Consider the following 20905-nt stretch of genomic DNA (forward strand, 5'->3'; position numbering starts at 1 on the left):
ATATTCAAAACATTATAGCGAGGTTTTCAATGGGGTGAAGATGGGGACGGTTGCATCAATCTCAAAGTGATGGGCTAAGTGCGTAGAGAGAGAGAGAGAGAGAGAGAGAGAGAGAGAGAGAGAGAGAGAGAGAGATGGGGGGGAAGGGGGTATTTTAGTATTGTAGCCGTTTTAGGTAGGTCGAGTAAGGACAGTTGAAAGGGCAATTTGTAAAGAAAATGAGAATCTGATAATTAAGTAGATAAGGTTATGATGGAAGATGCAACTCGGAATCTATTTACAAAGATTTCTGTGGATCTAAATTGGCCAAAAAAAAAATCTCTGTGAATCTAAAGATGCGGCCCCAACAACAAAGGAATGTGAGTGACTACCGACAATAGTCTCAGACTTATCGCAATACGGATTGTGAGAACAAATTTGAAATGATAAACATACATATCTTCGTGGGTCAAGATCAAGATGCTTTTCCGCGTTTAATTTTTCCTCTTGCAATTGGGACGGCACATTCTGCAGCAAGCTGTGGGTCATCTGGGGCTTAACAAAGCTTGAAGTACAGGTTGGTGATTTAACGTTTAAAGGATAAGTACATGCACCCGTGACCTTGCAAACCTCTCCTAGGGGCCACAAGTCCACTAGCTCCAATGGGTTTTAATCCTTTGATAGCTATATTATTAGGTTTAACTATAGTTGCCAAAAAGCTTTCCACAAGCACAATTGATTGTGCAATCCATGTGGAGTATAGATCTAGCTTTGATACTAATTGATGCAAAATAGATTTAATTATAATACCAATTGATGATGGCTCCGATACCAAATACGAGGCGGAAGTGTGTTGAAATTCTAATAGAATTTCTGAATTCCAATGTTTTCTGGCCCTTCAAACTCTTGGTGGGCTCAAAATCAGACACTTCATCTGGTCTGCTTGTCAAAATGCTCTCCCGACTAAGGAGAATCTATACAAAAGGAAAATGGTACCTGACCCTCTATGCCCAATCTGCCGAGTGCATGTGGAGACCCCGGAACACCTACTTCTGCTCTGTAAATGGGCGCGAGAAGTCTGGAAGGCACCGGTACTGAACATCCAGAACTCTAAATTCCAAATAACAAGAATAGATGAATGGCTGAGACACCATATCCACAGAAGCAACAGCTCACCTGGTGTAGAATTAATCTCGGTAGTCCTCTGGGAAATCTAGAAAGCTAGAAACAGCTTTGTCTTCAAAAGACACCTCCCAGACCCGGAGCTGCTGGTTGAAAGAGGACATAATTTGCTCAGGAATTTCTGCAGGTGGAATAATCTCGCCAACGAACGCCCAGCCCAGATCAGCGAAGACGACGAAGCCTGGATACCTCCAGCAAGGGGCGAAATGAAAATCAATATAGATGCAGCTCACCAACCTGGATCACTCGAAGGTTCAATCGCCTGTGTCTGCCGCGACGCAGATGGAACTCTGGTCGACGGATTTGCAAAGGACGTCCCTACCTCCTCAGCCGAGCAAGCCGAATGCCTAGCAATGGTGGAAACCCTCATATTTCTCTCCTCACGCGCGGATGAAAGACTGACTGTCCAGTCAGATTGTCTAAATCTGGTCAACGCATTGAAGACTACACAAGCTTTGCCGTGGGAACAGAGGGCAATTATTGCTGAAGCACGTGAACTGCTGACTTTATTTTCAAAGTTAGACCTGCAATACTGTAATAGAAACTCAAATAGTGTTGCGGACTGGGTAGCAAAGTCCCACCGGAACAAAACACTCACTGACGACTGGCTGATTTGTCCTCCGCAGGCCCTTAGAGACTTGCTCTGTTTTGAGACTCCCAAAAGGGGTTATGGTTCTACTAGATATCAATGAAAAATAGTTCAAAAAAAAAAAACTCTTGGTGGGCTCTATGTTATCTCAATCAGGATTTGGTAATTGTCACCGATAAATAAATGAATAAATAAATGGACCCACATCCAAGTGAGGCTAGCAAAGGATCCACTGTCCAGCAGATGAGTTTTGACTGACTTTTCAAATGCTTATAGACCCTGAATATATATATTGTACGAGAACCACTAGAATAGCCACCCGGCACGGTGCGTGAGATAAGGAGCCCTGGGACACTAGCTCTTTTCAGCCAATTATGGGTGGGACACTAGCTCTTTCAGCCAAGTATGTGTGTGGACTATGAATCATGAGCAAGTACTTCCTTCTGGTACTTTAATTGAAAATCTATATAAAAAATGAATGAAGAGAATATTTAATGCATTATATAGAAGGGATAATGTTATATATGACTACCTTATTTGATATGCCATGGCAACTCTATCCAATGAAACCTTATGACTATATTTAAAGCTATAGTGACTTCAAAGAGAGTCAATATATGCCTTGAAGACATATTAATACTCCTTTACATCAGATTCGACCTAAGCGTTAGACATCACAGTCTATCGAGTGGATTGAATCATGGCAACCTTGCCCTTGGCAATGTCCTAATATCATTGAACCGCGATGGGACTAATTGATATTCTCTTTGAAAACCTTTGCATGATGACGTTTGTCATTCTACCAAAATGCACCTATGGAATGAATAATTAACACATAAGTTGGGATGCACTCTTGATTATTATTTGCTTGAATGCTTTCCTCAAGCTCACTCCTCGAGTGTGCACGAGCATCGGGGTCTACGTATGCTTGTGTGTGCGGTTCAGAGAGAGAGAGAGAGATGCTAGCTCTCTCATCTCATCCATTCATGGATGACCCAGGCAGCATGAGAATTAGAGATTTGAATCTATCTTGGATGAGATATCTGGGAGTAGGATGTTTTTTTCCCACCTCAATCTCTCATATTTCCTCCTTTTCACTCTAATTGGATAATATCATTAACTTCACTAAGTGATTCTTGTGGGGCTGGGAATCTTGGGACAGATTGCCCAACTGTCACTCGTGACCCACCATCCCACAAGCCCATGGACTCAACTTCCTCACCCATTCCTTCCCTTTCCTATTTAAAAACACCCTTCAGATCCCACTCAACTGGAGAGGGAATGAAGAAAGGGCCAAGTGACTGAAAATTAGCAACACTTGTTCGGGTTTCATCCTCGTAGACAAACATAAGATAGAGAAGATGGCTATAGAGCCCAGAGAGTAGAGCCAGTGTGTCTTCAACGTCAAGCTTAGAGATTTCGGAAGAGAGATAAAAATGGAAGTAGCAACTCTGGATGTAGAAGATGATGTGTATTTTGCAGACTTGAGCAAGCAGATTTCTCTTCTGATCATGGATGAAGATGAACACTTGTCTGTTACTCAACAGCATTCTGCTCCTCTCCAGGTTCTTTTTTCAACTTCCCTTCACTGCTATATTGATGTTATCTGCCTCTTCCTAGCTCAAACAGCTATGTCAAATCACATTGAATAATTCAATGGGTCATTGCTCATAGTATTACCTTGGAACGTTTCTCATATTTAGATTTCATGTTAGTTCGATTCGCTATATCCTTCCCAGAAGAGTTTTGCTGCTAAAATTTGCAAAGTTTATTATGGAAGGAGGATTCATATGATTCGGCTGAATTGTTTTGTGCTGCATAGTTTTTTTTTTTTTTGGTAAGGTTTAAAAATAATTTTTTGGTAAGGGTTTTGTGCTGCATAGTTTCTTTTCAATTTTTGGTAGAATGTTTAAACCAACTCTTATGCAATCATTTTCAATACCCATCTGTGAACTTTGCTTGAACATTGCTCCACTTAATTTGCAAATTCTCCTTTAGTTGCTAAAGCTTAAAAATTTGGGGAACCTTGTGCCGTAGTAGTTGTATTGCTGATGATGCAAGTAATCTATCATTTTTCAGTGAAGTAATTGTAGCACAATAAATCAAGATGGTATTTGAAAATGTTGAAAAATCTCAATTCTGATTGATAATACTACGTGAAATACATGAATTTGTTAGATACTTCCTCCGAGCGGTTTAGAGCTCTGTCATTTACTATTTTCTCCATATATCTCAGGGTTTCTCAAGATTAGAAATCAACTCATCATCCACGCCATCTCCGTCATTGCACGAGCAGGTTTGCGCGAGGGAAAGCAAAGGGACTGGTGTCTTCATTCCCAAGTGTTCTCAACCGAGAAGAAGAAGCAGACATGGAAGATCTAGCTCCAGCTTCAACAACAGTGCAAGATCGTACAGGCAAATTGACAGCACAAAAAGGGTCTCTCAAGCTCCTCAGGCCAATTCTTTTAACCCCAAGACTAAATCCTAGGGCAATGGATTCATAGAAGATAATGGTAAAAACACGATAAAATCAAATGGTTGGTGCTGGGCAAATGGGTCCAGTTATTAGGGAAGAAGATGCTGATGTCATAATTCGGATATGCATGATGTTATGTACATGGTGGGTTCTCAATTTTTGGGTATCGTGAGGCCCATCAATCAAATGGTCTTGTGGGTCTCCTGATAAGATAATGGCACTTGTCTTCGATAGCTAGTTTTATTCATCGTTAGTAACCATATTGCATTTATTTATAAATTTATTTACTAATTTATTTCTACAGGCCTATTATATAATTTATAACGTGTAATCATGCATTAAAATGGACTTAAGCTTCGAAAGTAGAAGAATTACCGATAAGGTAGTGGCTTGGAGGGCAAACGACTTTGTTTTTCTTTTTGTGGTCTTGATTTCAAATTTTTGTGGGAATAGTTTAAAAGTAAAATCTTGAATGAACCAGGACAATATAGGGAAGCGTCTCATTAAGATTGCACGGTGAAATGCACTAGTTGAGTTGCGCAAAAATTGGCCTTGACACTACCTCACTGCTAAAACGGAAAAAAAATGCATAAAAGAATTACTCAAAGATATATTTATTTAGGCCAATGCCTAAAAAAATTACACAAACTTTTACCATTGTGAAAAATTTAACATGGCTTGTCAAGCGTACCAAAAAACTGTACACCTTTTTACAATCATGACAAACTTGACTCCTTTCTAATAAAAAATGCATAACATTCGGCCCATGTGACAAAGATAGCATTAGTTAGCGTTTCATCCATAACTGAAAGGTTTGAACCTTTTACTGAAAGGTCTTAGTCTGAAAAAAAAATTCAGTGCTTGTAAAAATTTTATCGGTGTTTGTTTAGAGCAGAATAATGTGATCTCAGTAACTATGAGAAATCATGAAATCGATATTAAGATGGAAGTGGACCGTAAACAATTTCAGTATTAACTTTATTTGTCTATATATTGCAATCACCTTACTATCATGATTATCTCCTCATATATTTTTTACCTAGAGATTAACCTTTTCACCCCCAAAAAAAGTAGTTGTCAATGCAACAATTAAAGCTCCAAACATCTGTCTAGCTAGTTGGTGATAATTGATGAACATGTCACTAGATTCACTTGGTGGGGGAATCAGTCGTGCCATAACTCATGTTACCCCCGAAATTTCTGCAACTTTATTTTTGGCATTGTCCCTACCAAGGGTTAAATAATTCTATGTACTTTGGATTGGATGGGTGACATAGAGAACAAAAGATTCCCCAGCTTGCAAAGCCAGCCTGAAAAGAAAAGGACTCTTTGATGATGTGAAAGATTGTTCTCTGCCATTATAGTTGGCTTCCATTAAGCGGCCAATTAATAAGCTCAAACTCAAAATATTAATAATGGAAATGATGATGATGATGATGATCACGATAATAACAATCTAAGTTATTATACTCTATTTGTTTTAAGAAAAATAAATAATTTAGAAAATATTTTTTAAAAATGATTATTAATATCATTTGAAATAATTAGTCAATGAAAAATATTTTCATTACCGATAACAATTTATGTTTAAATATTTTCATGAAAAATGAAAATATTTTTTGCTCATCTAATTTTTGTTAGTGATATTTATGAAAATATATTTTAAATTATTTATTTTTCGTAAAATAAACAAAGTCTTGATTGGGTCACTATTGAACCTTTCATAGAATCACGAGATTTGAGAATCTTACCAACAAGAAAGTTTGTCATTTATAGGCCGTCTTGATCACGGTCGAATGTCCATTCCACAATGTCACTGTCCAAACACTCGAAATGCTTGCAAGGGATGTCATATTTCAAGAGATGACTTCCAATAAGACAAAGATCAAATGATTACGGATGTAACCAAGTCAAGTAATTTGCAATATACACTCCAATTCGACTAATATCATTCAAAAGGTGAGTTTGAGTGGCTTCAACATTAAATTGAGCTGGATTTTGAGCTTACGATATAGACAAAAAATCAAACACTCCCGGTGCCAATAGTACACAATCTAGAAAAATAGATGGTTTTTTCACTAAATAAGGTGAGTAACGCAAGCTTAGATATGTCGAATGTCCCGTAGCTTAGTCTTTGAGCTTGAAACGTTGAGGTTAAGTCCTAGAAGCTAGAGAGTCTTCATAGTAATACAAGGCTCTAAGCAAGATAATCATCAATGGCAAAGCAATAGAGAGAGAGAGAGAGAGAGAGAGAGAGAGAGAGAGAGAGAGAGAGAGAGAGAGAGAGAGAGAGATTTAAATCTCAAATTAGAGGTGCCTTTTTCATTGTAGGAAAGCTGTTGCTAACTTCACACGTGCGAATCTCATGGGTTGCCTCAGTTTTCAGTCATCTTCAGCTTTCTCGCCCCGCCCAATGCAGACATTCCAGGATTTTATCTTCTTCTTCTTTTTTTCCAATTGCACCCTTCTTCTGAATTTTCCCAACTGTGGCAACCCTTGATTCAGATTTCAACTCGTGACATTCTTTTAAGTCGTTTGGACCATGTGTGAGAAGGGCCATCCTTGAATCTAACGTACTTTTACAAGCTTAAATAGATACAAAGTCTACATTACTCGTTGCATCGCTAAAACCAGGTTGGGTTTGCAATTTGCATAGCAAGATCTCATGCCATTCTATTTCTCATTCATTCAACAAAGAATGTCTGTTCTTCTGTTTGAAGGTCAAACTCAATTTTGGGGTTGCATGTAGGCGAACTTGGTTATGGTGTCTGTCGGTTTTTATGCTGATAGTAGTCCCTTTTCTTTATTCTTATCTTATCGATTGTAATGGGCATATAAAACTAGAGTCGGCAATGTGGATCAAGAAATCATATTTAATGGGCATTCGACTATTATGTAAAACAAAAAAATTGGGTCCCCAAAAGATAAAACCCAGCAAAACGGTCCAGGTTGGATTAATCCTAAAGCCGTAGGATAAAGGACCAACCCACATAGTGTCGGTTCTAGGGATTCCAAGACCAGGGATTGGCCCACTCCCTCTGGGAACTAGACCAAGACTAGCCCAACCCGGTAGGAGTAGGGTCAGTTCAGGGTTAACCCCGGATCGATCCTCACCCCTACCCATTCTTCATCTCCCCTATCTCGTGGAGGTTGTGCTTGTGATGAACTTTATGGCCTAGAAGGTCAAACGTGATCAAGCGAGCTATGTGCAAAGGTAGAGAGCGGCTTTAGTGATCAACCGCTTCAATGATCTGCACTAGTGAATCGATCTGCATCATTACAGTTACAGTGTAGACGTGCAGTGCTCTTTCAACTCGTCCTGAAAATTGTACTTTATCTTGAGATGAAGGATCTGATTATTTATCTCTATGTTTCATAGGGTATCCCAAAAGGGGTGAGCATCGGTTCAAGGCCAACCTTGGTTCTTGTTTTGGTCTTGGGGTTGCTAGAACTTTTATTGTGCAGATTGGTCATTGGTCCTAGGGTTTTAGGGTTGGTCCAGCTTGTAGTTACCTTTTGTTTTTGTCAAAACCCTAAGTATATAAATACAAGTGCCCCCCTCTTCTTCTGCCATTTTCCTCTCTCACTCTCAACCTCAATATCATATAATTGCTAAAATCATCCATTTCCATCTTTTTAGGGCAATCTCTTTGTCTTCTCTTTACTCATTTGAACTCAGTGATCGATTCTCTTCTCCTCCCTTTCACGATTCTCTACTTTTTATTATCTATTTTATTTTACATGTTCGTCTTCTATGGTTTGTTACTTTTAGGCTCCGTTCGTTTGGCGGAAAATATTCTCCTTTTGGAAAATATTTTCCCGGAAGTCATTTTCCTGGAAAATGTTTTTCCAGAACATAATTTTCCGGTGTTCGGCAACCAATATGAAAAAGTTTCGGAAAATATTTTTCATCGGCGACCAGCCGACCCGGCGGCGGGGCGGCGGTCGGCCGCGTCGGCGGGCTGTGGGCGGCGGCCGGCGACCGGGCGGTTCGACCGGCGACCGGCGGCGTTCGACCCGGCGGCCGCGGCGGTGACCAAGTGGCGTCGGGCGGCTGCGGTGGGCAAAGGGGGCAAGCGGCCGGCCGGCGCGGCGGCGGCGGCGGCGGCAGCGGCCGGCGGCCAACGGCAATGACCGGCGATCAACTTCTTTTCCCACGGAAAACATTTTCCCTCCCATGGGCAATTTTGCCTTCACTTTGGGGGAAAATGATTTCCTCTTTGTGAAAAAAGGAATTCATTTTCCTCAAAACAATGAAGGATTTGAGGGTGGGAAGGAAAATGTTTTCCCACGGAAAACAATTTCCGCCCCCGAACACCGGAAAACGCGGAAAATATTTTCCGGAAAAATATTTTTCCTCAAACGAACACAGCCTTAGTAAGTGAAGATTTTTGTTATTGCCTTATTATGGATTTCTGTTTGATTTGAACCGGTGTTTATCATTTGGTTGCTCAATGTCGTATTGTCAATGGATATCTAATTTTCAAAGAGTGTGTTTGTCCCCTCAAGGAATATAAAAAAATGAAACAAAAAAAAGAATCAATTGGTCCCTGGATTATGTACTGAACAGGCCCAACTCGAACCATGCTCACCCTCAAATCCTAGTGCAAATCTTTTCCATTTATAAATTAATAGAATTTTTCGTATCACAATATTTACGAAAATTTCACTAGGATTGACGTGGTAATGGAATAGAGGCAACGGCGGCGGCGGCTATGACATCCGAAACTTTCTTCGTAGTTTATGATATTTAAGAGGTTAAGTAGTGAGAGTTATTCAGATAATAAAATTAGTTTAGTGATTATCAACAGGGACCGATACGCTCCAAAATACATATCGAATGATTTTCAAACATTAAAATTTTATTGATTTAATGTGTCACTTTTGTTCTATACTTTTTATTAATGATTTTAGTGGTTTCAAAACAATTTTCTGATTTATCGGTATTTCAAACGAATACCGATTTCTCTGTTTATTTACCGCAATGTATAGAATCTACCCAAAATAACCTAATATCTCCAACTTTTCAATTAAAATATGCCATTTGTCACTATATTAGCATGGACAAATGTCTTAACTCTCACCTTGTCTTTGCCACATGCCTAAATTGAAATGCATTGAACCTAAGTCTATGACCTCATGCATGACATATTACATTTTTTAACTCTAATAACTTATTATCTAAATGTAACTCTAGTTTTTTGGTATTATTATTTTTAACCCAAGCCATTTAATGTGACCCCAAACTACTATTCATTGTGGCAAAATTATGGAAGACAATAGACTAAAAGCATCTCTTCTTCTTCTTGGGCGTGAACATCGCTTCCTTCCACTTCTTCAAGTTGCAAATTTTTCTTTTTTCCACTCTATTTCAACAAAAAAAAAAAATCAAAGTTCAAGCTCACTTTCATTCTAGTTTCTTGACAAGGTATATTTATAGACTTCCCTTTCATTTTTCTTTACCAAATAAATAAGCTTTGTTGTTTTCTAAAAAATAGGACTTGTTTATTTTTTTAGTATCTATTTTGATTTCAAGTTGGTTAGAGGCTTGCTTTGTGGAAGATTTTACTTTGGGTAAGTGAAAACTCTAAGGATTAAGCTAGAATGATTTTTTTAGTACTCTTGAGCTTGGTTGATTGTTGTTTGTTTATTTAGTTTGGATTTTACTCTATGTGTGAGCAAGTTTCAATAGTTGTATGTTAAGCTATGGTGATTGTTGAGCTTGAAGTAAAAAAAATTTCACATGCTTGGGTGGTCTTTGAGAGATTACTAAACGGTTTATTGCATTTTGAGTAGGAAAAGTGTGAAAATGGTAAAACTAGGCATAAAAAGGGTATTTTGGTAATTTTTCATGTCAAGGTAAGGGGCAATTTGGAAATTACAGAAATGAAAGGGGGCTGTGAGCAGGGTTATTTTATGATTTTTAATGTTAATTAGTGGGTTATTAAGTAATATTACTTGAAGGAAATCAAACCGGAAAAAAAAAAGAGTTTATAAGCTTTAGGGGCAAATTTGTAATTTCACCAAGTTGAGGGGCGAATCTGTAAAAACTGGAAGTTCTGGGGACTGTTCACCGCATGTGGAACATCATTTTGATAGGTGGTTAAGTTATTTTTTTAGAAATAATTGCTTAATTAGGACATATGTCTAGTTATGTAAAATTGGAGCAATTTGTAATAATTAATTATAAGTGGGCAGTTTTGAAAATTTTGTAAAATATGTGGTGTCTATAGTGTAAATAAAATGTTTGTGTGTTTTAAAGAACAAAAATAATATCCTTTAGTTTTTAATTTAATTATTACAGCTTGGTTGCTTGAAAATCATTAGTTAGGGTTAAAATTACAAAAATTTTACTAGGAAAATATTCTAATTCTAAGAATTTGGAATTGTAGAAATAATCTCTAATATATGTGGTAAAAGTGAACTTAATCAAAGGTCGTTTTAAAAAAAATGAAAATTAGATGAGTTACTCAATTATGAAGTAGCAGTGCTTAATGTTATAGAACTTGTAAAAGTTCTCTTCTAAATGATATTGGCTTGGTAAAAAGAAAAAGAAAGTTTTTATGTTGAAAGGTGCATAATTAATCAATTGGCTTATACATTATGTGAATTGCCAAAATATTAACGTGTAGTTGTTTGCATTCGTAATTATGAAAATATGTGGCATTTTATAGTGATATGATTAATTGTGTATATCTTTAATGCTACATGATTATGACCTTTGCCATAGCCTATTCGCCACCTAGCGAATTCCCTTATACGAGTATGTATATGAGATTCTGGAGTTAACCAGATATTATACCGTACAAGACGGTCCTCTCCAAGGTTGAGATAACATAAAATTATATGATGACATGACTTTTGCAGTCATGGTGTGACATGGCTTGTGTAGCCATGATATGATGCTAAGAAATTGCCAACATTATGCGGATCTACGGTAGTGTATTTATCCTCGCTAATGTAGAAGATACTCGGGATGGATAGGCTTAGAGGCGTGGCAAATGGGTATGTATGTTGTCGTCCCCCATGAGTTGGTGGTGACGATACCTCATTAATCGAGATGACTCGTAAATCGAGATGGTCATGGCCAGTGACGAATATGAACTCATATGTGAAAATCGATGAGATGTATGTGATATTTGTGATATATAATATGCCATCCGATTACACATGAGTAATTGATTTTATGCAATATTATTGTTGTTTCATTAACATGTCATGATTGGAAGGGTAGTACCTTTATTCATGTATTTTGTACTACCTTGAACTCACAATTATTGTTGATATTAGGTTGAGTGGTGAGTGAGTCTTTTCGTTAGACTTAGAGATTTCAATTACTAAACCTTGGCTCACTTCTTATTTTTCAGATATGTAGAATGAATTCCTCACCACCACCGCGTTTTGGAGCTCCCATGTTTTTCGATTATAGTTATGAAGATATAATTATACTTGGAGCACCAGTAGTTTATACTAAGTGTGCTTCTGTTATATGGTTCGATGTGGGGTTACCAGAGTATATCCTCTATCGTCATATCGCTTGGTATGTTAATATTGAGGGCGAGTTGCTTGGACCATTTAGAGGCTTTAATGGCCCTCCAGGTTTTGGCAATGATGGCTCGTCATTGGGTGAAGTTGTTGACCCTTAGTTGATGGTCCGACAGTGTACAGGTAAGCTTTGGGCGTAGAAGTATAATGTTATAGTTAGGTGATCCTGACCCTTCCTAGGAATTATGTATTTTGTATTTTTGTCTGAATGTTGTATTGTAAAACTTGTGATAATGTATATAAAAAGATGCATATGTATGATATTAAACTTGTATGGAATTTTGTGAATGATTTAATATGCTTCCGTGTGCTTTAATAATTATAAATAAAAAAAATTGGAAAAGACACGTATCGTGCATGACTGTCTGGGGCGTCACAGCAGCAATAGGGATAGAGTGGCAGTGGCAGTGGCAATGGTTTAATGAATGTACATAAAATGTGGGTTATTTGGGTAGATTTTATTATTGTCACGTTGGTATAGATCGATTATGGTATATCATATGTGAAGCATCTTGTTAACGATTGCTCATGGACACTTGTTAAGCATATTAAATAAGAAAAAATATTTTGATTTTCAATATATTGATCACACACATCACAAGAGAAATATTACATTAAAAATTATAGATCTTCCTTAGAGTGTGTGTTTAACAAATGCACCGGGGGCTCAAAATTCACAAAAGAATTATGGTTCAATATGGATTAAACATAGCGATAGGCAAGAGGCCGACCCAAAGAAGACGAATGGCCCGCCCCGCCCCAATTATATATTTTCCAAAAATATATATTCTCTGCATATTTAGTTAATCTCAGTCTTCTCTACCTCAATTCACCATTTCGTCCTCAGGATGCAATCGGTCATGGAAAAATATAGACGATAACTACAGATAATATATCCAATAGATTATCATAAATATTTTGTATATTCAGTTAAATAATAGAGATGGTAATTCAAAAAATAATTTTCAAATAGAGATTATCAATAGAACTAACGGTATCAAAAAATAATCCATTTAAAGTCACAACTTTTCATAATAAAGTATACTTAATTATATTATGCAAAATAAATTTCCGTTTAACTTTACGACATATAACGATAAAATAAACTACCACAGTTAAATTGATATATCTCTAACATAATTTTTTTAACTGTATTTATACTACTACTAAAAATTGGCAGGCCAAATAAAACAATCTTTCATTTTTTCTACGTCGCGAGTGGTCGATATTAAATTTAGACATTTGCAAGTCTTTTTTTTGTAATTTATTGCTTAAATATACGTCAGCATAGGGATATATTCACCAATTTCTTATAAGAGAATATTGCTGAAAATTTTCAACTACAGTTACGCAGGGCAGGGCCCTTTGGGGCAATATGCCAAATGCCCCGCCCCGTGCGGCATGGGGACGGGACGTGATCCCTAACCCCGCCACACCCCGCTGGCCCGGCCCGGCCCCGCCCCTAGTGCCCATCCCCTGTTAAATTAGGTCAATTTGGTCTAACCCAAATATGACCCAAATCCACATCCGAGTCGAGCCATCCACTTACCATCTCCATTCAGAACACACGTATCTCCAAACGGTCACCCTTCTAGGCCATATTAAGAAGTTCATCTGCAGTAGGCCATACAAGTTTCAATGGTAAACAGCAAATGCAAATCCACAAGACATTGAGAGCAATTGTCTTAGCGAAGTTGGTCACAGCATTGCTCAAAACATGGCTGACAAAACACAGTGAGTAGTATAGTCTGGCGCGATTTATCATTCAAACTTCATTCACAATGACATTCAGCCGCATGGCAAAAACAGTTTAAAGCATCTCAATTTGGCCCAAAAGAACATAAAATTCATCTATGAAGTAAACCCAAGCAGATTTGCGGGTTAGACGGTGTCGGCAAATTGCTCTTTATGCACATTGCACAGCTAAAGTAGTTCAACAGGATACCCACAAACTGAATCCTACGGCTCGACCATTGAAACCTGGATCCACTCGCCATCGACAGCTTCGTTCCACAGAGTGACATTGTTATTCCCATCTGCCACCGCCAAAATGTTACCGGTCAGGGACCACGAGACCCTCCAAACCGGGGTCCTAAAATCGTACAAAACCTTGCCCTGCCATTGATCCCCTTCCTTGGCCACGGTCCATATGATGACCCTCCCGTCCTGCGACGCACTCGCAATAGTTGATTTCGGAAGGCCCAAGTTGGGTGCCCAGGCAACGTCCCTCACCCAGTCAGTGTGCATCTGAAGCGCCGGAAAACAGTCCAACTTCCAGACCCCATTGTAGAGCTTCCACACCTTCACGGTGTTATCACAACCACCCGAGCACAGCTTCTGAACAGGTTCCATCATGCCAGATCCAACAAGTGCACCAGGGGCAGTCGATGGAGCCCACGACACGGAGGTGACCCCGACCGGATGAGCCTGGTCAATCCTTGAAGTATCCCAACCGCCATCCTGTCTAGCAGTGAACACCGAAATATTCCCATCGGACGAACCACAAGCCAGACAAAGGCCAAGCTCATGAGGAGCCCAAGCGACGGAATTGACCGATGATATGTGCTCTTCAAATACGTGCACCTGGGTCCACTCATTCGGATTACCTTCTCTCCATACGATGACCCGTCCATCATACGAGCACGAAGCAAGCAAAGACCCGAACTTCGGATGAGCCCAAGATATCTGCCAAACGGGTCCTCGATGGCCGGTCAGGGTGGCAAGATGCTGAGATCCCGAGTTGCTGACTCCAACAATGTTAATAGTGTGGTCCGACGACGCCGTGGCCAGTCTCTTACCATAGTAGTCCATCGCCAAATCATGGACCGTGTCTTTGTGCCCACTTTCGATCTTTTGCGGAGGCATCTTTCAAGTAATTCTGCGAAATTAAACAAGACGCACAACCAAATTATAGCTCCTGTTCACTTATCTCCCGCTAAAAGGGTCCAAAAATATCAGCTAAAGACTAGGGATCTGTCAACATTCGGTTAAGAGAATGATCAGCAGAATTACACCAACTTCTAGCCTTCAATTCGCGTTTCATCGGACAATCGAGCACGACATTTTTTTCAGACCCGAAGAAACCATCAACTAACAGTTCATCATTTACCCTTAAACCAGTATACCCAAATCCATACTCTTTGATGGAAATATTGGGATGACGGAAGGAATTCCAAAGAGAAAAACACAACCGTCCAACCGAGTGCATGACAAGATGGCGAACTGTAATGACTGAATCTGAGATCTAACGATCGTTAAAACTTAAAACCTCCAATAAAGCTTTCGCGAAACACCCACAACCCAAGCAAATCCGCAGCAGAAATTGCAACAAAAACAAAAAAAGAAAAAAATCCGAAACAAAACAACCCTCCGGCTAAATATGCGGATACCATACAGAGGTTGGAGATCGTGGACGTCGTCTTGCAGCTGCTCCCCTGGTCGCCGCTTTGCTCCGCCGGCGTCCACCCCCAGAGTCGCCGTGCCTTGCTGCAGAGAGAGAGAGATGCGGAGGGTTTAAGACTTGGACAACCTCGTAGCTTTGACTTTTGGGCTTTGGGGGAGAAATCGAGGGAGGACGGGAACGGACGAATTAAAGATATCGCTTAGTCTAGAGAGGGTTCATGTTTTCGGTTAATATCACGAAAATTATCAAATTAATTTTTTAATTATCAAAATTTTAAATTAGTATATTTATAATAAATTATTATTAAATTGCTGAAATGGATGATACTTAGTAGTTGACGAGTGTACTAATTTGAGATTTTACTCTCCGTTTATTATAAATGTACCAGTTTGTGGTATTAATTTAATTTAATGAAAACTACGGAGGGTAAATTTGTCAAAAATATATCAATTTAGATATTTTAGTGATCAAAAAATTAATTTGGGATAAATTTATCACAGATATATCAATTTGGGGTTTTTCATAGTATTAATCATTATCTTTATTTCTAAACTTTGGAGGTTATTATGTTTAGACCCGTCAAACGGGTGGGTCGGGTCAGGTTTGGGTCGGGTCGAATATGGGTCGACCCATATTCGACCCGACCCGTACCCGACCCGACCCATATTACTAGAACATATTAATAATTTAGGAAAACTCATATCCATCCATTTAATTCACTTTAACCTCTTCACATGTATATGTTATTAGAATAATGTGCCAATTCTACTCTAATCATAGTCATGATCGCTGCTTTTCTTCCAAAAGTGTGACCTCTGTAGTTTCTGAGCAATTTAAAAATTTGCAATTGTAGTTTGAAATCCACACATTATGTGTAGGAGAATGGGTCAGAAAGGAAGGACCTCTCTATTGCTATGTGACATACAAACATAAAGAATGAAGAGATTTGGAAGAAGAGCATGCATCGAAGAGTTCGTTCAGCTTCCTTTTGTGACAAAATGCACAAGTAAACTACATCAAAACCCTTCATTACGGCTACAAACTAAGGAATGATCACAATCTCAACAATGATGAGAAAACACCCAGCAGCAGACAAGCCATTCAAAATTTTCAGTTGTAGATATTAACAGGATGTTACAAGAGTTCCTCTTGCCAATGAGCCAAAAAAATCACTTGCCACCAAGAGATATAGGCAGTCCTATTAACATCATAATCTGATTATGTGATGATGACACGAGTTCCCCAAACAATGTTACAGTATGATAGCCAGGAGCAGCCAACAGTAAAGTTGGAAACTCTTAAAGCCAATTCGAAGGCTGCCGAGTCCACAATTAGGAGCATCACAACACCCAAACAAGTTGCACAAATTGACCAAGATCTTCAGGCTCAGATTACCAAAATGGGACTATGGGCTTTTACTATTATGTCTACCCCATTGCGAAAAAAAAAACCTTAATATTCAGCAAATCAACATTAATCAAGTAAATGATAACCATATCGTTTCATGTAATTCCATATCCCCAATCATTTCATTCCATTCCCTCTTCAAACACATCAACCCCAAACCACTCCACTCGCTGGAAACACAATTCTCGCAAATAACTATGCATTGGACATTTCATTCCATTCCTACCATCGCCACCACCACCAATAACATAGTGGACCTCAAAGAAAAGAGGGACCAAAAACATATTTGAAAAATTATTAAGACAATTCACTTTCTTTGGAAAGCAAAGTTCCAAAGAACGAAAAAACAAGGACCTTGAAGAAACTTCCCCTGCAAATGAATGGAGGTTAGCTTTTCAATTATCTTTTTCCAAGCTCCCGCATCGAAAACGGCACAATCCCAGAAGCAACCTCTCAAATCGCATGCATTGACAAAGCTAAAACAATCGTGGGTAAGCAAGTGAGCCATTTTACATGCCACTTAAATTCGTCTTCAACAGAACAGCATCATAATTTTCAAGAAAACAAAAAGAGCAAAAGAACTGCGATTCACCTCAGCGAGCTTGTCGCCTTGAGACTGAAACGATCGGGCCAATTGCTGGTGATCAGGCGACGATGACGGGCCGTCCTCGTCCAAAGCTGGGGCTTTTGACGCGGGTCGTTCTCGACTCCCCGAGACGCTGGCGCCTTCCCAGTCTTCGCCCGGTGGGTCGTCTTGTTCGTCGAAAGGGAGATTTGGGTACTTGGAAATAACAGGAACACTGACGAGCGGTGAAGGGCGGCGAGCGACGAGCGGCGAAGCGCGGCGAGCGATGAGCGGCGAAGCGCAGCGAGCGACGAGCGGCGAAGCACGGCGAGCGACGAGCGGCCAAGGCGACGAACGACGAGCGGCAAAGCGCGGCGAGTGGCGGCGAAGCGCGGCAAGCGGCCAAGGCGGCGAGCGACGAGCGGTGAAGGAAGCGCGGCGAGCGGCCAACAAGAAGCGTAGGTTGGAAGCGAAGCGTCGTTCGTGGATGGGCGCATGAGCACTGAGCAGGTAATTCGGGTGGTGGGTTTAGAAAATATGGGTTACAATATGGGTCAGCTGGTGACCCATATTTTAACCCATTTTTTGGGCATTATATATTCTCTAACCCATTTGAGCTTATTTTTTAGAAAAGTGAGTTACCCAAATAGATATGGGCTTCCTAAAAATGAGTTATAAAATGGGTACGTGACCCATTTTGCCGGCCCTAATTATGTTTGGACTTTTAAAAATTAAGATGTAAGTATTCTTACTCTTTTGGGAGAATTTAAAAATATTATTTAAGTTTATCAAAATAGGTTCATGTGAATCTAACTACGTGTCAACATTTAGATGCTTTGAAAGTTTGGGATGCTTGAAATCAAACAAAGTCACGGCGTTTGTGCCACGTGATTTGAAAAAAATAGAAAGTAAAAATAATCCAAAAACAAATTTATGCATGACTCTGGTATAATCCCTCAAATAAGCCAAAACAACTAAGGCGTGTCAATAATTCATTGAAGAAACTTAAAATTTTATATATATGGCCATAAAATTTAGGAATAAAAGTGAAAACCATCTCCAAGTTTTGCACTCATATGAATTTGATAATTCACTTTCCAAAATTAATTACTTGCAACTCCAGAATAAATCTCAACCTAAAAATAACAATTTATCCTTATGCAAAGACAAAACTAAATATCCCCCAGCCTCCCGACGATCGAGAAGCACTCACGGTGGCACGAGATTTGGATGACCGGTTAAGTTTAGGTCTTAGATTTGTGTAGGTGGCCTTGATCTAATACGTGAAAATCGAATATGTGACCTACAATTTTTTAATTGAAAATCCCATGACGTTCTAACCAACTATGCTAAGCTGGACATCAATTAATTATATAATTCAATATAAAAACATATCATTTAAAAATATATTTAAGAATGTTGAAAATAAACTATATTATTTAAAGACATTTTCATTTGTCCATTTTTTAAAATTTAGAATGAATTATCAAAGAGAAGTTTAATTAAATAATGGGATAAGTGCACTAGAAATCTTAAAACTTGTTATGAAAGTGCTATTGAGTCCTAAAACTTTCAAAAAGTGCAAATTAAATCATAAAACTTCTAAAATTGATGCAAGCAATTTCTTCCATTAACATTGTTAGTTTGACTAACGAAAAATATTGACATGGCATTTTTTTATTATTTTCTTTATAAAATATCACTTAAATTAAAAATATAAAAGGGTAAAATTTTAAAAAAACCAAACTAAAAATAAAAGAATGATAGGGCCCTTGCCCAAAGGGCGCCACCGCTGCCGCCCATTGCCTAGGGGAAATGGGCTACCTCGACCCACACCTAGGCAAGCCTCGCCGGCCCTTGCCTAGCACCAACGAGGCCTCACTTGGGGCTAGCGAGGGCCGGCATCACCCAATCGCCTAGATTTGGGCGAACCTCATCGGCCCTTGCCTGGGGCTATTGAGGCCTCGCCCTCTCCTAGGGTTGGGAGGGCCGATGACCTTCGCCTGCCCTCACTAGTTGTGGGCGACGATAATGCCCCTCTGACAAGGGCTTTGCTATTTTTTTTTTAGTTTGGTTTTTTTAAAATAAATTTTTAGCATTTTTTAGTTTATTAATCTAATTTAGATAAGATTTTGAGAAGAAAATAACAAAAAGCTACCACGCAGGAGAAAGAAAATAATAATAATAAATGACACGTCAATGTTTTCCGTAAGTCAAATTGACAATGTTAACAAAATAACTCGATTGCACAAATTTGATAAGTTTAAGGACTATTACACTTTTTGAAAGTTGTAGGACTTAATTGCACTTTTTTAACAAATTTTAGAACTTTAAGTGCATTTATCCCATTAAGGTCAAACGTGAGCCAAATAGCAAAATTATGCCATGTGGCAATCATTGAGTTAAACTAAAGTGCGACGTGATGACTGAACGACTATTTTCGCAGCTCCAACTTTAACTATATATAATTTATTTTCTGGACATGTTCCGAAAGCACTAGTTGATATGAAGTCTTTTATTATTTAGATATCAAATAAGGTATTTAGAATTTTAACAATTAAAATTGCAAATATCCGTTAATTTAAGCAGAATTCTAGTGCATGTTAAAAAGGATAAATCCATCACTGATACTTTTACTTTTGCACTAAATTCAAAATCGTCTCTAATTTTTTTTTTTCAAAATGGTCTCTTTAATTTTTAAAAGATCTATAGTTTATCCGTAGGTCATTCCGGCAACAAACCAACAGCTATAATTGATAAAAGATTTTAAAAAAAAATTTGATACATGGCTATAAATGAAAAATCATACAAAAGTTTTCGGCAAGCAATTGGATAATGCAATGGTAAGTCTTAGGAATATTTGCAAATACCATTTTAAGGTTTGGCACTCATTTGTATTTGCATCCTCACTTTCGAAAATAAACTAGTACCATTATGAACCAGAAATTTCAACCAAAAAAAAAAACCCAGAAAAGAAAGTAGAGGAATAATCTTGAATTTCAGTCAATTGTACAAGGATCACAAGGATCGCGAGTGACACTATCCCTTTTTATGTGCAACATAATTTCGCTTAAAATTGTACATTTTTGCATGTTTAATTGTTAAAATTTAAAATAATCCTATAAGATTTCTAAATGATAAAAGTACCATATTAATGCGTGCTTTAAAATCCTATAAAAGTGTATTAATTTATTAATTTATATATAATTATAGTCGAAATTGAGAGAATGTTAACTCCTATACTCACCACATCGCACTTCACTTTGGCTGAGTGATTGCCACATAGCGGGACACATGGCATAATTTTGCCACTTGGCTCACATATAACCAATAAGCATTAACTTATTAATTTGCTATGTCCAAACTTCATTTTGCCTATTTAGTCTAACTTGTCCAAAAAAGGTATAAAGGAAAATATCTTTAATTACGTATTCTTAAACGATATGATCCTATATCAAAATTATATAATCCATTTAATTTAGCAAAACTCATTTAATCTACTATCTATTCCATGGTTAAAGTCGTACCGAAGACATGAATTTCAATCTGTCTCTGCCACGTGATGAGATACATGACATAGATTTAGCTTGTCCGTGCGATTACATCCGACTTGTTCCGCAATTGGGGTGCATTAGGAACCCAATTTAACCCAATCTATTTACTATCTTGTCCCAATGGTGCGTGTCACAGACATGTTTGGGGAAAAAAGTATAGGGAAAGAAAATGAATGGAGGGAAGAAAAATGGAATGAAAGTGAGT

The 20905-nt window shown here is 38.4% G+C and overlaps 2 protein-coding genes and 1 long non-coding RNA gene across 5 annotated transcripts; 1 reads left to right on the forward strand and 2 right to left on the reverse strand.

The window, feature by feature from the left end:
- Window positions 1-897: 897 nt before the first annotated feature.
- Window positions 898-1853, reverse strand: LOC130140287 (uncharacterized). 2 transcript variants are annotated; one of them, XR_008818307.1, is made up of 3 exons: window positions 1743-1853; window positions 1399-1658; window positions 898-1244 (listed from the first exon to the last, which is right to left on the reverse strand). It is a non-coding gene; the product is annotated as an uncharacterized LOC130140287 (long non-coding RNA). The 2 variants fall into 2 exon arrangements; XR_008818308.1 differs by having other exon boundaries at window positions 1760-1843.
- Window positions 1854-2765: 912 nt separating this feature from the next.
- Window positions 2766-4473, forward strand: LOC115663484 (uncharacterized). Its single transcript, XM_056319301.1, has 2 exons — window positions 2766-3315; window positions 3987-4473. The coding sequence occupies exons 1-2, from the start codon at window positions 3187-3189 to the stop codon at window positions 4236-4238; spliced, it is 381 nt and encodes a 126-aa protein (XP_056175276.1). The 5' UTR covers window positions 2766-3186; the 3' UTR covers window positions 4239-4473.
- Window positions 4474-13570: 9097 nt separating this feature from the next.
- Window positions 13571-15309, reverse strand: LOC115663483 (protein transport protein SEC13 homolog B-like). Of its 2 annotated transcripts, none has more exons than XM_030585481.2 (2): window positions 15161-15309; window positions 13571-14649 (listed from the first exon to the last, which is right to left on the reverse strand). In XM_030585481.2, exon 2 carries the CDS (start codon window positions 14634-14636, stop codon window positions 13731-13733), a length of 906 nt encoding a protein of 301 aa, XP_030441341.1. In that variant the 5' UTR covers window positions 14637-14649; window positions 15161-15309; the 3' UTR covers window positions 13571-13730. The 2 variants fall into 2 exon arrangements, with proteins under 2 accessions (XP_030441341.1, XP_030441342.1); XM_030585482.2 differs by having other exon boundaries at window positions 15166-15299.
- Window positions 15310-20905: the final 5596 nt, after the last annotated feature.

This window comes from Syzygium oleosum, unplaced genomic scaffold, assembly GCF_021117445.2.
Source record: "Syzygium oleosum isolate NSW1041296 unplaced genomic scaffold, Sole_v2.1 Sole_v2.17, whole genome shotgun sequence".
Taxonomy (NCBI): domain Eukaryota; kingdom Viridiplantae; phylum Streptophyta; class Magnoliopsida; order Myrtales; family Myrtaceae; genus Syzygium; species Syzygium oleosum.

Excerpts from the sequence above, each read along its gene's own strand:
- LOC115663484 (XM_056319301.1), top strand. The coding sequence starts at position 3,187 with ATGGAAGTAGCAACTCTGGATGTAGAAGATGATGTGTATTTTGCAGAC. Across the intron at positions 3,316-3,986 it reads AGCATTCTGCTCCTCTCCAG|GGTTTCTCAAGATTAGAAAT; the intron begins GTTCTTTTTTCA and ends CATATATCTCAG.
- LOC115663483 (XM_030585481.2), bottom strand. The coding sequence starts at position 14,636 with ATGCCTCCGCAAAAGATCGAAAGTGGGCACAAAGACACGGTCCATGAT.